Consider the following 14,353-nt stretch of genomic DNA (forward strand, 5'->3'; position numbering starts at 1 on the left):
CTCACCCCAGAACCCAGCCTATACTTGTTTCCCGAGGACCCCCAATGTCAGGGCCCCTCATACTGCTCTCGCTAACGCCTTCTGAGATGTCTTTGTTCTTGGGGTGAGAGGCCTGCAGGGCTGGGGGGTGGGTGGGGTGCTAAGGACTTGGCCTGTTCCCTGGCTAGAGGCCCCAGGTCCCCCAGAGAGAACCCCGCCATCCCGTGTCCCAGCCAGAGCTCCCCTCAGCTGATGCGTCTGGCAGGCCCCTGGGTGTCAGTCCCCGCCCTCCTGCTCAGAGGCCGGGCTGGCTCCAGCTCCAGCTCCCCGGCGGGATCCCAGCCCAGCTCAGCTCACTCCACTCTCCCGCGGCCCCCATGGCTAACTCTGCGCTCAATCACTCCTGGCCGGCCCTCTCCAAGCTGTGGCTGAAGCGGTGGGCCTTCAAGAGAGGTAAGGGGACAGCCGCCAGCCGCGGGCGCCCTCCCTGCAGGCCTGGGGGCTGCCACTGGGCTGACCTTGCCACCAACAGCCTGAAGGGACTCGACTGCACCAGCCCCAAACTCCATGACCCCTGCCCCCCTGGGCCTCGCAGAACATCGCAGGCTGTGGGGTCCCTCTTGTGTCAGAGAAAACGCCTCCCCCGGCCTGGCCAGGAACTTGTCTCAGGAGGTAAACTGCAGAAGCTGCTCCATACGCCCTCCCCTGGGGGCCCCCTGGGAGCCTCCTGGGGCTGCTGGGGTCAGCAAAAGGGGGAGTGAGTTTGAGACTCCCAGGGGCACTGCTGATAGACCCTCAAACACATACACTTGGCCAGCACCCCCCAACCTAAGTCCTGAGGCCTTGTTTGACTTCCGAGGGCGAGGAGGCCCTTAGGTTAAGTCTCCCAAGGTCTGAGTTTGCAAAAAGACACTTCTTCAACTTCAGGAGTTTAGTTCTTGAAGATAACCAGATGCTGTCTGGGGTCGTGGCATGTGGGGGGCATGTGATAGCAGCCTCCTGGACGTCCTAACTCCCTTGCCCCCTGACTTTACAGGACCCCAGTCGGACCGGCCCCTCTGGCCAGCCCCCACAAGCCCCCGCCACCACCACTGCGTGAGCCAAGTGCTCACTCAGCGTGGCAGTGAGTGTTCACGTGGGAGGGGGCTCAGGTGCGCCCCATCCTCACCCCAGACCTCCATTGAGTGTCTGTTGTGTACCAGGCACCACCCTGGGGTGGGAGGAGGTGGGAATGCCAGGGGTCTGGAGTCAGAGCTGAGAGAGGGTGGCCTGGGACCAGGTGCCGAAGAAGCGTAGCCGTGATGTTGGAAGCTCTGCCGGGTGTGAGCCCTTGCGACACGGGGCTCAGAGAAGCTGAGTGACTTGCTCAGGACACACAGCAAGTGCACACGGGAGGAACCAGGGCTTGAAAGCATCTCTGTTCCTAGACTGCTTCTGTGGTATGTTCTGAGCAGTGAGCCCAGCGCCAGAGGGGAGAGTGGAGGTCTGGGGCGGCCTCTGAATCCCGTGCACAGTGAGGTGCGAGGATTAGTGCCCCAGCCACGGCTACCACGGCCACCACGGCTCCGTGGCCTGGGTCCCTGTGAATGTTGCTCGTGCCAGCCCGGCCCACCCCCTCTCCCTGCCCAGGCAGGCTGGCAGGTGGAAGTGAGCTGGGGGCATGTGGCCACTCTCACACCGTTGTGGCTGGTGCTGGGGGTGCTGGTGGCAAAGCTGCTGGGACCCACCCCCACATCTGGCTCTTCTCCTCCTTGCTGCCTGCTTGTTTTGTTCCAGCGTTTCCCTGAGTCATAGATGCTGCTCAGCTTCAGGATGGGCAGCCAGAGACACAGACATAACAAGGGCAGCAGAGCAGCCCCCGGTCAGCCCAGGAGGGTAGGGGAAGCAGAGCTGGCGCTGGCACCGCACCCAGCTACCTTGAAGCAAATGGAGCTGAACCCAAAGGCAAAGCTCCCCAAGGCTACTATTTTCAAGAACAGCTTCATTGTTACTAAATGATAACACACACCTCCAAAGTGCCCATTTCAAGCCCAGGACTCCATAGTTTTTAGTGTGTTCCAGCAACATTCAGCGCGTTTGCAAGGTGAACCTGTTCTGCATTCCTTACCTACCAGCTCACACCACCCCCCACTCCTCCCCAGCCTTGGGCTGTCCTTATCTATTTTTGTCTGTCCCTGCACACTCACCTATTCTGGACAACTCAGACGGGGTCACATAACACGTGATCATTGCTGACCATAAGGTTTGCAAGGTCCATCTGTGCCACGGCAGGTGTCAGGACATCCTTGCTTTGTCAGGGCTAAATAATATTCCACTGCCCAGATGGGGCACATTCTGTGTGTCCCACATCTGTCAATAGCTACTTGGGTTGTCTCCACCTCTTGGCTGTTGTGACTCGTGCTTCCTTGAGCGCCCCTAGACAGCATCGATGTGCATGTACGTTTGCATTTCTCTTGGGCAGCTACCTAGGAGTGGAAAGCCTGGCTCACATGCTAACTCTATACTTAACCTTTAGAGGAACTGCCACACTGTTTTCCAAACTCCTTGATTTTTTTTTCCTGCACACATTTGCATATGAGACAGCTTTTCATTCTACTGTTTATATAATGTGTTTCCTCCAGACTTGGTTATTTTCTGCTGTTCTTATTTCCTCCCAAAAACCCCAGTATTCCTTTTCTTAAAAAGGCTCTCCCAAATTGCATAAGCTTCAGGACCCAGAAACTTGGAACCATGTTTGTACATGATGTACTTGAGAAGAGGGAACATATTGGGTGCAGCCTACTCTACCCCCTTTCTCTCTGCTTACCCCTCATGGGGTAGAGAGGGGAATCAGCGCCCCCTTCCCACCTCCTAGTAACAATGATGATAGGGGTGGTGGCTGCAAAATACATCACCCAACCCGCAGTCTCTGGAGAGTAAAGCGGGTGCTGTCAATAACTACCACAGCTCTGCAGCATGGACCCAGGGCCCCCCAACCTGGAGCCCAAGCTATAGCATGAAAAGGGACTTGACCCTGCACCCTCAAAGGTGTCCTCCATCCCAGTGCCCCCACCCATCTCTGCCAGGCCTCAGGCAGCTGCTGCTCTTGCTGCAAACTTGCTGGCTGGTCCGTCCAGCATGTCCTGCCATTGGCCGGCTTTCTTCCACCTTCAACCACCTCCTCTAGCCTCTCCCCTCACCTCCCTGGTTCCAGCAGCTTGGCCCCGACTGTGGTTGGAGGGAGGATGCAGGGTGCAGGGTGTCTAGATGTCCACATAATGCCGTCAAATGAAATTCATGCTCAGGGAGTTACAGGGGCCGAAGAAAAGTTGTGTGTGTGTGTGGGGGGAAGGTTCTGGAGACAGTGGGGTGAGGGCTCCATGCTGGGGCCTGAGGGCAGGAATGCAAGGGGGATGGTGTCAGGCTGCCAGGGCAAGGGCAAGGTACAGAACGAAGAGCCTCAGCGGCTGGGTCAACAGATCTGTCCTTCTTGCATGGAGGGATTCTGCAGGGTAGGCGTGACGTGGTCCAGCTGAGTGGCAGAGGGCAGAGAGAGAGGGAATGAGGCTCCCCTCCTCCCACAGCAAGGGGCTCTGCCCCAAACCCAAGTCCAGCTGTAGCGCCCTTATGACCTGGAGGGCACCACAGGGGCCAAGCCTGGCCAAGCCCCCCGGGAGAGTGAAGGACACACCCTGGGACCCTCCATCCCCCCCAAATCCCTGGAAGGTGCCGTTGCCCTTCCACCTTCTGGAAGAGGAAGCCAAGTCTCCCAGACGTGCGGCTGTCAGGGCCAGGTCCAGGCAAGGTGGACCCAAAGCCCTTGATGTCTCCTCTATGGCATGGGGCCGGACACGAAGTCACTCAGGCAGAGGCAGCCTGGGGCTCCACCTTCCAAATGCGGACCGTGGCCACCGCACTGGCTCTTAAGCACCCAAGCTGTGCAGTGAGGGCTGTTCCCCTAGGGCAAGCGCGACACCCCAATTCCAGCTGGTGAGCCAGCTTTAGCTGGTGGGAGCTGGAGGCCAAGGGGCATGGGGGGAATTCCAAGGGGGTTGTCAGGCTCAGCAGGAGGCTGTCGCCACTGAGCAGCAATGTCTGTCCCCAGATGACCAGCGTGGCCTTAACTGTCATCAAGCTCACCCGCCCCTCTTAACCCACTTTATCAATGAAAAACCCAAGTCTGGGGAGTAGTGGCGGGTGCAGGACTCAGATGCTGCCTGCGGGCTCTCCCCCCAGGCCCCCCTGCACCCCACTCAGCCTTGTCCACCCCTTCTCTGCAGGCTCGGAGACTAAGCCATGCCTTCACGCCTTTGACTCTGCGGCTGCCTCATCGGCCACCAGGAGCAGCAGCGGACTCTGGGGGGCTGAGCGCCCCGACCTCTTCTCCACCATGGGGGATGAGCAGGCAGGTGTCTGGCAGGGAAGGGCGGGGGCTGGTGACGCCAGGGCTGCTGTTGCTCTGCTCGGTGCCCGCGGTTTATCGGGCACTTTATCTCAGGAAAGCCTCGTTAGCAAAGTTGTCATCACATCACTTTATAGATGAGGACACTGGACTCTTTTCTGAATGAGAAGAGGGCGGGAAGGGGAGAGTGAGGGAGGGAGGAAAGGCTGGACGGACGGACGGATGGATGGATGGACGGACGGACGGACAGACGGAAGGAAGGACAGAAGACATGGACAGAAGGAAGCTTCGCAGATGGGGCGGGGAGACACATGAAAGAAATGGCTGGACAGAAGGAAGGAGGGAGGGAGGCAGGGAAGTCAGCCTTGTGATTTTGGATTTGCTCGCATCGACTGCTCTCACTAGAGACGTGTGTTAAAATAGATGTTCCCTGAAATAACGCAGCGTTCCCAGTGTGCTTGGAGACTGCGATTACCCTTCACGCTGCTGTCCACCTGTGCGAAGGCTACTGAACCACTTATTGTGGCAGACTAATGAAACTCATTAAACACATTTTATGTCAGAATAAATCGAACTAAATCTGAAGTATTTGCAGAATGTCCTAAAATCACAGGACATTAAGGGCCAATAATATCCAAGCCAGAGATTTACTGTGATTAGCTGGGAGGAGCAATTCTAACAACAAATAGCAGTCTGGCTTTTTCACACTTGCTGCTTTCAAGCAAGTCCCCCCAGAGCTGGAGGGAGGAATCCTCCTGGCGTGGTCACCACGCTGGACATGCACCGACCCCTTTTAAGATGACGGCTTCACGTCATGTTGATTAACCCAGCAATGCCTATACTTCCTGGACAGGAAAGTTCCAGAAACTTAAGAGAAAATAAAGTTCCAGAAACTTAAGAGAAAACCCAAGGAGCACATGGTGCTGAATACTCTTTGCTAAAGCCACAATGTCATTGTCCTAGTCAAAATAGGATTATGAAGCAATTATTTAAAAACCTTCTTTTATTAGCAACCTCAAACTGAAATTGGACTAAAAGTTTATTTTCTATCAAAAAAAAAAAAAAAAGAGTCAGCCCAAGCACAGGGCAGGGCCAGGTAAGGGAAGAGAGGGCTGGGAGTCAAGCGCTGTCTCCTCATGGGCCCCTGGACCTCTTGTAGGTCCAGTGGGGTGCAGGCAGCAGGCAGAGGAGCCGGGGATGGAGAAGTTGGGAGCCCTGGAGAAGCAGGGAGCCCCCCAGCATGTGCAAGGCTCCACCCCCCACCACCAAGCCCCTGCCTTCCTGTCATCATCGGCCACTTGGCTGCCAGAGCTGGGGGCAGTGGAGAACGTGACCCCTGCTCCTCCCTTCACCCTCCACCACCTAGCCTGTGACCCCTGCACCTGGAGCAGGTCACCCAGTGGCTCCTCGGGTGACCCATGCTCAGGCCCCATGCTCTAGACCCCGCTCGTTTGAGGCCCCTTAAGTGTTACCCTGGACCCCACCCCAGCTTGGCTCTGCATGTCAAATGATCTGTCAGAAAGCACGGTGCGGCCCCCCAGCCTCACTACCACCACTGTGTGCAACTTGGAGACCAGATCCCTGCATGGCCCCAGCAGGCTGCCCTCTTCTCTGCATCCCCCACCCCTCCACTTCCCCCCATCCCCCCCTCCACCTACAGATGTGACAGGCACCCTGAGTGCTCAAGACAAAGGCTTCTGCATGTTCTGTTCTTTCACTGCCTGGAAGGCCTTCACCCTCGGCTTCAACTCAGCCAACTCCTACTCATTCCTCAAGGCTTCACTCTCTGTCACTTCCTCCAGGAAGCCCACCCCCTGCGATTTTTATTTTATTTTATTTTACATTTATAGGACTTTTTTAATTGAAAGTCAGTGAACTGGTAAGATAGAGATCATTTTATTTGAAAGACAAGAAACTTGACCAAATATGGCCAAGTCAAGAAATACAGCCAAGTCACATGGAGAACAGTGTATGTGCTTAGAAATGGGCTTTTTTTGTTGTTTTGTTTCTTGATTTGGGCTGTGGAAGCTGACTAATGATTGTCTAACTTTTCCTAAGTGAAAGTAGGTTTTTCACTCCAAAGATTACCTTTGCTCCTGTACTTTTTCTTTTTAAAGATCATTTATTTATGCATATGAGAACTGGGATACAGGCCAGAGGTGTGGGAGTGTGAGTGGACTCACCAGAGACAGAGTGGAGAGCAGAATAGGTGGTTCTACTGGAATCCACTGCTGAGGGGAGCAGCGGGGAGACAGGAGAGCTCTGCTGCGCCCTGTGGGTAGCTCCCTGGCCGGGGATGGAACTCGTGCTGCAGTAGCTGCGGATAGCTTCATAGTGCTGATGCTTAACCCCTTGGGAGGTTCTGCTCCTATACTTTTTTTTTTTTTAATTTTTTTTTTAATAGAGGCATGTTTTATTTATTTATTTGTTGGTTTGTTTGTTTATACAAGCACTGGGTACAGTCAGAAGCATGGGAGAGTGAGAGAATTCACCAGAGCCAGAGCGGGGAGCAGAGCAGGCAGAAGGACCGAAGGACACTGCTGAGGGGAGCAGCGGGCGGCAGGAGAGGTCTGCGCGCCATGTGGGACCCTCCTCCGGTGGCCGGGGAGCAGCCGGGGATCGAACCGGCACCGCAGAGGCCACGGGCAGCTTCGCAACCCAGCGCTCAACCGCTGCGCCACCGGGGAGGCCCTGCTCCTATACTTTTTAAAAAGAGAATTCAGTGAGGAAAATTCCAAGCCAGAATTCCTGTCCCTTGAGACAGGGTGAGCTGTGGCCCCGCAGTTCTCTCCAGTCCCCTCCTTGGCTCATCCAATCATTGCCTATCTTAATTATAATTGTGGAGTCTCCATCAGTCTTCTCCAATTAGCCCCACAGGGCAGGGACTGACTCTGTCTGGGGCAGTCATAGCATGTTTGGAGGAAGACCCCAGCTCCTGAAATATAAGAATCTGAAATAGGGGAAAAAACAACCATAATACTTGCATTCAGGGCCTGCAATGTACAAACTTCATCTCATTTTATCTGCACTGCAAGCCTGAAAAATGTGACATTATGCCCACTTTAGAGATAAGGAAACTGAGGCCCAAGAGGTTTAGACCGTAGGTCACACTGAACTAATAAAAGTCGTACCAAGGATGCAAATATTTACTAAGTTCTTTCTATCATTCCAGTCATTCAAGAACAATCTACCCCCTACATATTTATGTCCTAATTTGTTTGAAATCAGTTACCTTTTTTTTACATGATGAAACAGAACTAGGGAAGCAATATGTGTGAAATTGCATTGGTGTGCCTTATTTTTCTAATATACAATGAAATAAATAACTATTTACCTTTTTAAGTTATCCACGGACTATCTAGCTCTGCACACTTCAGCACACAGAAGAGTGGGAATTCCTGGGACATCCCACTGAGTCTGTCCAGGGGACCCCATCTCCTAAGGCTCCCCATAGTCCAGGGGGCCTGGATTTATTACATGTTCTCTGAGGGTCAGGGCTAGAATACAATGTTTGGTTAAATGTTTGGAAAGGCCCCCGTTGGGTCTGTTCCCATCTCTCTCCTGTCCGGAGGATTGTCTGCTCCCATCCCTTGTTGTATCCGCTGCTGGGAGCTAAGACAGCCCATGTGTAGCTACATACCACCCCTTCCCACCCCAGCTTGGGCCAAGTTCCCACTTCTGCCTCCAATGAGGGAGGCCAGATGCAGGAGAGCGAAAGGAGGCCAACCCGGGCCAAGAGGCTGTCCTGGCGTGTTTATATTTATAGGAGGATGAAAACCAGAGACACGAGGAAACATTTCAGGCAGTAGCAGAGGATACAGGAGTCAGTAGAGGTTGTCCAGGCACCAGGGATGGGATTGAAGTGATTTGGGGGGGAAGGGTAAATTAGAAAGGAGGCAGCTGCTGAAGTCACACGAGGGCCAAGAGAACTTGGGCTGGCGTGAGTCGAGGTGCAGGAATTTGGACAGAGACCAAGAAGAGGGCCCTGATCTAAGGAAGGGAGGAGGAGGAGGCAGAGAAGGAGCAGCCAGGGAGGAAACAAGATTAATAGGCACCAAGGAGAGATTCAAGAAGCAGAAAACAGACCGGCGGGTCCTCCAAAAGTCAAGCATAGAATCACCATATGATCCAGCAATTTCACTTCTGGGTGCATATCCCCCAAAATTGAAAGCCAGGACTCAGACATTGGCACCCCCCATGTTCCAGTATTACCCACAACAACCCAAGCGTCCACCAACAAGTGGCTGGATAAACAAATGTGGTTTTGCTTATATCCATACAATGGCGTGTAACTCAACCTTAAAAAGGAAAGAAATTCTGACACACTCTAGAATGAGGATGAATCTGGAAAAGACTCAGTGAACTAAGCCAGTCACAAAAGGCCCAATACTGTATGATCTCTCTTATAGGACATCCGTGGAGGCATCACATTCATAGACAGGAAATAGACAGTGGGTGCCAAGGGAGGGAAACAGAGAGTTGGTGTTTCACAGAGACAGAGGCCTGGAAAGGGACAATCCTCGTCCTACAGACCCTGACACCTTATTAACCTCAAGTTGTCAGGAAGGCTGTCTGGAGGGCATGCCAGGCTGGGTTTTGAAAGATGAATAGGAGTTTTCCAGGCTGACACTGAGTGTGCTGGGAAAAGAAGTTTTCCAAGAAGAAAAACCAAGTTCTGTGGGTGAAAAAAAGATATGACAGGGCCTCCCCGGTGGCGCAGCGGTTGTGCGCTGGGTTGCGAAACTGCGCGCGGCCTCTGCGGCACCGGTTCGATCCCCGGCTGCTCCCCGGCCACCGGAGGAGGGTCCCACATGGCGCGCAGACCTCTCCTGCCGCCCGCTGCTCCCCTCAGCAGTGTACTTCGGTCCTTCTGCCTGCTCTGCTCCCCGCTCTGGCTCTGGTGAATTCTCTCCCTCCCGCACTTCTGACTGTACCCAGTGCATGTATAAACAAAACAAACAAACAAACCAGCAAACAAATAAATAAAGCATGCCTCTATAAAAAAAAAAAAAAAAGATATGACAATCGAGTGGGAGGGAGGGAGAGCAAAGGTGAGAAAGGAGGCTGCAGAAGGCCAGGAGCTCAGGCCTCCATGTGTTGGGCAAAGGAGGGAACCCAGAGCTCATGAGTCTCAGACTTCACCGGGCAGAGGCAGCAGGGCCCAGTGCTGTTCCTAGTGAGCTCTGAGAGCTTCTTGAGTTTTTAAATGTTGCCTTAAAATATTACCTTGATTCCTGAATTTTGGGCACCCCTTCAACTTTGTGCCCAAGACCAATACCTCACTCTATTCCTAGCCTAGAAGAGAGACTAAGGGCCCAGGGGACTCCCAATGAGACACCCCAGGCAGCACAGGGACAAGTCGAGGAGCCCTGGCATCATCTGACATCCCACCACCGCATCAGGGGTAACTTACCTCTGCGAGGTAGACGAAATGTCACGTGAGCCTCAAAACAAGCCCAGCGCACAGGACCGACAGAGGTTATTTCGTCCATTTCATATGATGATCGGACAGCAACTCAGGGAGGGGTGTGGAGTCTGGCCTTGACTTCCTTTGGGGAGAAGGTCTTGAAAGCCCAGGTCGGACAGAGTGCTCGGGGGAACTGCCCCCCATCCCACCCCATCTGGCCCGAGATAGGTGAAGAGCTCAGGTTGGATGGAGAAGGGAGGCTGGGGTCTGGGACTGGGGCTCTTTTGCCCGTAGTGATTCCCCTTCTCCCCACGGCCCACAGGAGGATACCTTCCCGGGATGCCTGGGCGGGAGCTCAGAGCACCTGGGCCTGGACTTGGAGGCGCTGCAGGGGAGCAAGTACCTCCAGGACCTTGGCCTTGAGTCTCCTCCCCACAACAAAGCTGGGGAAGCCAACGGCCACTGCAGCCCCAGGAAAGAAGCTGGAGGAGAGTCCATTTTCTGCAGGTCTACCAGGTCCCACAGCCTGCTTCGGAGACGCAGCTGGGAGAGGTCAAGGAGCTGCTCTGAGAGCTGGCGAAGGTCAGAACCCCCTACGGCTGCCCCGTAACCCACCCTAGGGCAGGGCGGGGTCCCAGAGGCCGGAACCCCTGCCCCCCTGCATGCATCTGCTCAGGGGCCACCAGGGCTCAGAGGCAGCCCAAGGCCCTCTGCCACGTCGCACAGCTGCACACAGGCCCAACTGGAGGCTGCGCAGGGAACACTAACTCAAATGTGCACACTCGCCCGGACACACCTTGGTTTGCACACTCATCCTGCTCACCCCACACATCCCTCTAGACATGCAACTTGCACACATGAGTGCACAGATGCACGTGTGATCAAAACACAGACGCATGCTAGACTCCCCTCAGCCCGCCGTGGCAGCCCCAGACCTTAGAGGGGTGCTTTAGCCACCCCACTCATCTCTCTCAGACCCCCTAAGCTTCCTGAATAGGAGTCTAGTCTGAAAATGGCGGCTCTGTGATGCAAATGTAGGTGCCCTGAATCCCTCAGCCAGGTTCCCCCAAAAACACTTCTGCTATTGGAAGATCTGGGCACCTCTCTGTGCCCTGCTCGCACCTCCCTGCCTCAGAGTGCCCTGCAGGTCTCTCCCAAGCTCCCTGATGCAGCCGTGAGTAGTGGGGGGGAGTCTTGTGGAAGCCCCAACTCTCCCCTTTGCCCCCAGGCTCAGCCTCGATGCCTCTGCTGTGAGCGAGGGGCCCTGTCTCCCTCGGACGCTGGCGAGCCTTGCTCTGAACCTGCCAGAAGTGGGCCCGCAGACCTGGACCCAAGGGTTTCCTTCTTGGGAAGGGACCCCAGCAGATCACCCAAGCAAGGTGGGTACAAGCACGGCCACCCCTGCCATAACGCACCCCTGGGGCCAGAAGCCAGTGCTGTGGATGGAGAGGCTGGGGTCCTGTGGCGGGAGTCTGAGTCCCTGAGGCCTGAAGTTTCTTCACTGCGGGGCGGGGGGGGGGGGTCCACAGCAGGGGGCCCTGGCCCACTAGTGCCCCCAGGGGCCAGGGTCCTAGGGAAGCTCGGCATCTCCGCAGCTGGAGGGCCCGTGTGTGCTCAGACCCTGCACCTCGGGGGCTTGTCCCAAGCCCGAGATTCTAGTCTCGGCTGGGGAGCGCACGCTCGGGCTTCGAGCCTGTGCCTGGCGCATCTCTGCCCAAACCACGACCTACGGGGACATTCCTGACCATCCAGAAACCCGTGGCTCAGAGCTGGGGTTCGAGCCTCCAGTTTGGGTGATGTGTGAGGTGGGGGTCCGCAGCAGGACTGCAGCCAGTGGCTGGGGGAGACGTGACTCCAAGCCTCAGCTGCGCACAGATCCATGCCTGCGCTTGTGCCCTGCAGCCGGGGGTGGGCCCTGGCCTGCGGGGAGCTGGACCTGGGCCCGGGCTTAGGGCAACCACCTGCTGTCCAGGCCGCTCCCCCACTGACTGACATGCTTGCTCCCTGCAGGAATGGGTCAACCCTGAGAAAAGAGCGAGGTCGCGGTCGGTTCCCACGTCCTTTGATGAGATCAGCCCCTCGGAAATCTCCCTGGCTGGGGAGGTGTCCCCACCAGTTGTCCAAGGTAGCCTGAGCTCAGAGTTTGCCTCGCTCAAAGAAGGGGTCAGGGTTTCAGCTAGAGGGTCCCCTGTGGGACTCCATCTGTGCTCCAGAGACGGAAAAGGAGCTGGTGGTTGTGGGCATTTGGGGTCCCCTGGGCAGGGAATCCTGCAGGGGGATGGGCAGAGAGGGGAAGGGCTTCCCAGCACCGCCTGGGTGGACTACAGTGTCACAATGTCCTGGCCCCCGGGGGTCTCTCCTCTCTGTGACCCTGTCTCTTCCTTTAACCCCCGCTTTGTCTCTGAATCTCTATCCCTAGAGCTTGCGTCGCTGCTGTCAGACAGGCCTGTGGGCTAAACCCTAACCTACCCTTTCGAACAAGTGTCCAAGCCGCCCTAGCTTTCTCTGTAAGGAGCGCGCGTCTCCTCAGGCCTGCCCAGAGCTTCCTTGAGCGCAAGCGTGCAAAGCACCTAGCGCATCTTAAGTGGACATGAAAGGCTGGAGCGCCCCCATTCCAGGCTCTCGGCCTCCCCCAGGGGAGCAAGCCCTGTCCTGGCAGCCCAGCTCTGCAGGCTCAGGGCGGGTAAGGGCTGGTGCAGGACCGGTCCAGGCCCAGAGCCCTCATGTCTGCGCCCCGGGGAGCTGCTTTCAGGCCTGGAGCCCCCGGAGCTGGAGAGCTTGGAGAAGGACCACGTGGAGCCGGACCGTGTGTGAGTGATCCTGTGGCCGCGGGTCCCAGCGCACGGCTTGGGGCAGAGGGACGCTGGCAGTGAGTGACTGAGGTCCCCCTCATCCTCCACTCCCAAGACCTCGGTCTTCCCTTCCACACCATCCTTCCCCCAAGAGCGAGATTCAGGCCCCTCAGAGAGGTTCTTGGCATCAGGACACGGCAGCAGAGGTTGGGGGTCCCCGCTCGGGTCTGCGCCGGGACCTGGGGCAAGCGCAGCTTGGGGAACATCTGTGACGCGGGCAACTTCAGGCCGTCTTTACCCCCGCCCTAGGCTCATTGTCCAGCAGGTGCTTCAGGAGCTTCGACAGTTCCATGGGTAAGTGGGGAGGGGAGGGGCAGGCAGGAGGGAACGGGGTGGAGACAAGGAGGGAGGACGCAGGGGGACATGGAGAGGAGTGGACAGGTGTGGGCACAGGTGTGGAGAAAAGAGGGAGAAACAGAAGGAAAGGGAGGCGGGAGGGGGGAGAAGGGGACGAGAGGTGGGGACAGACGGGGGGGGGGGGGTGTGTGCCGGCGGGGGGGGGGGGCTGTGGCTGGAGAGGAGCAGGCGCCTAGCCCTCCAGGTGCCTCTGCACAAGGGAGGAGAGGGGCCCTCCTGCCTTTGGTCTACCAAGATGCGCTACCGCCCTCTGCTGGAGAGCAGAGCACACGCAGCCCAGGGGCCCGCCCAGCCTCCCAGGGCGCTGGGCACACCAGGGGAAGCCCTGGGCCCGGAGCAGGAGAGGAGGGCAGCTGGGAAGCGAGGACAAGCTGCTCACCAGGCGTCCGCCCCTCTGGTCCTGCAGGGCCCGGCAGAGGGCTCATTTGTCCACCAACGCTGAAGGAACCCACTCGAACATCACGTGGTTCGAATTCCTGTCCGAGTGAGTACTCAGAGCTGCCAGCGGTGGGGGCTTCCTGGGCGGGGAGGGGGGCTCAGCATTGGATTTGCATCAGCACCTGCCAGTGGCCCTCCATGGCAGGACCTGAGCTGGGCCTCCCTTCCTCTCACTAGAACCAGCAGGTCGACAGTGGGGATGTTAAAATCTCCTTGTACACCCCAGGAAGGCAAAGGAAGACTTCCTGGAGGAGGCAGCAGCCTAAGCTGGAACTGAGGAAGCGTAGGAGTCGGCCAGTGTACAGAGATGAGGGTGGGGAGAGAAAGCTTTGTCTTCGGAGGGAACTGCAAGGCCTGAGGGTGGTGTCAGGGCAGGGCTGCCAGGAGAGAAGTTGGGGGAGTCAGCAGTGGGGAGATCACCTCCGTAAAATGAGGAGCAAATCCTTTATCTGAAAAGGTGACTGGCCTCAGGCATATCCGCTCCCTGACTGTGGGCAGGCGGTGATGAGCACAGGTAGGCGCGAGCCAGAGGGCCAGATGGGCACAGACGGAAGACGTGGAATCTGTCTCCAGGGACTAGATTCTGCCAGGCTGGAACTATATCTGGCACGTTTGTTGCTGATTTAACAAATATTTGTGAAAGGAGGGTGTGCTGGGAGTCCAGGAGAGCCGGATGGGACCTGGGACAGGACAGAGGGACCCAGGAGCATCTTGCAGGAAGAATTGGCAGGATGGATGAGCCAATTAGATACTGGGGAGGGGGTGAGTCAGAGAGAAGAGGTGGAGGGGGACAGGGCCAAGATTTCTGGGCCCAACCCACTCCGGGACCCCAAGCTTGAGTCCACGCTCCTCCTGTCTGCACCCAGCCGCGGCTGCATTCCTGGAACTTTGTAAACATCATAAACATTTGCTCACCACGTGAATGAGCACGTGAAAGGA

General features: G+C 56.6%; 2 protein-coding genes across 2 annotated transcripts in view; both read left to right on the forward strand.

Annotated features, from left to right (window-relative positions):
• Window positions 1–14,353, forward strand: part of LOC311182543 (olfactory receptor 7G3-like) — a gene marked incomplete at both ends in the record, with an annotated part of 735,701 nt that overhangs the window by 494,229 nt on the left and 227,119 nt on the right. The window lies entirely within an intron of this gene.
• The window catches only part of ARHGEF18 (Rho/Rac guanine nucleotide exchange factor 18), a gene marked incomplete at both ends in the record, with an annotated part of 60,414 nt that continues 46,417 nt past the window's right edge, over window positions 357–14,353 (forward strand). Inside the window, 8 exons of the mRNA XM_084248488.1 lie at window positions 357–432; window positions 4,239–4,363; window positions 10,090–10,349; window positions 10,996–11,146; window positions 11,778–11,892; window positions 12,520–12,577; window positions 12,869–12,913; window positions 13,383–13,460. Coding sequence (XP_084104614.1) covers window positions 357–432; window positions 4,239–4,363; window positions 10,090–10,349; window positions 10,996–11,146; window positions 11,778–11,892; window positions 12,520–12,577; window positions 12,869–12,913; window positions 13,383–13,460 — 908 coding nt within the window. The remainder of the gene's footprint in view (window positions 433–4,238; window positions 4,364–10,089; window positions 10,350–10,995; window positions 11,147–11,777; window positions 11,893–12,519; window positions 12,578–12,868; window positions 12,914–13,382; window positions 13,461–14,353) is intronic.

Source organism: Talpa europaea, assembly GCF_964194135.1.
Source record: "Talpa europaea genome assembly, chromosome: 12".
Lineage (NCBI taxonomy): Eukaryota > Metazoa > Chordata > Mammalia > Eulipotyphla > Talpidae > Talpa > Talpa europaea.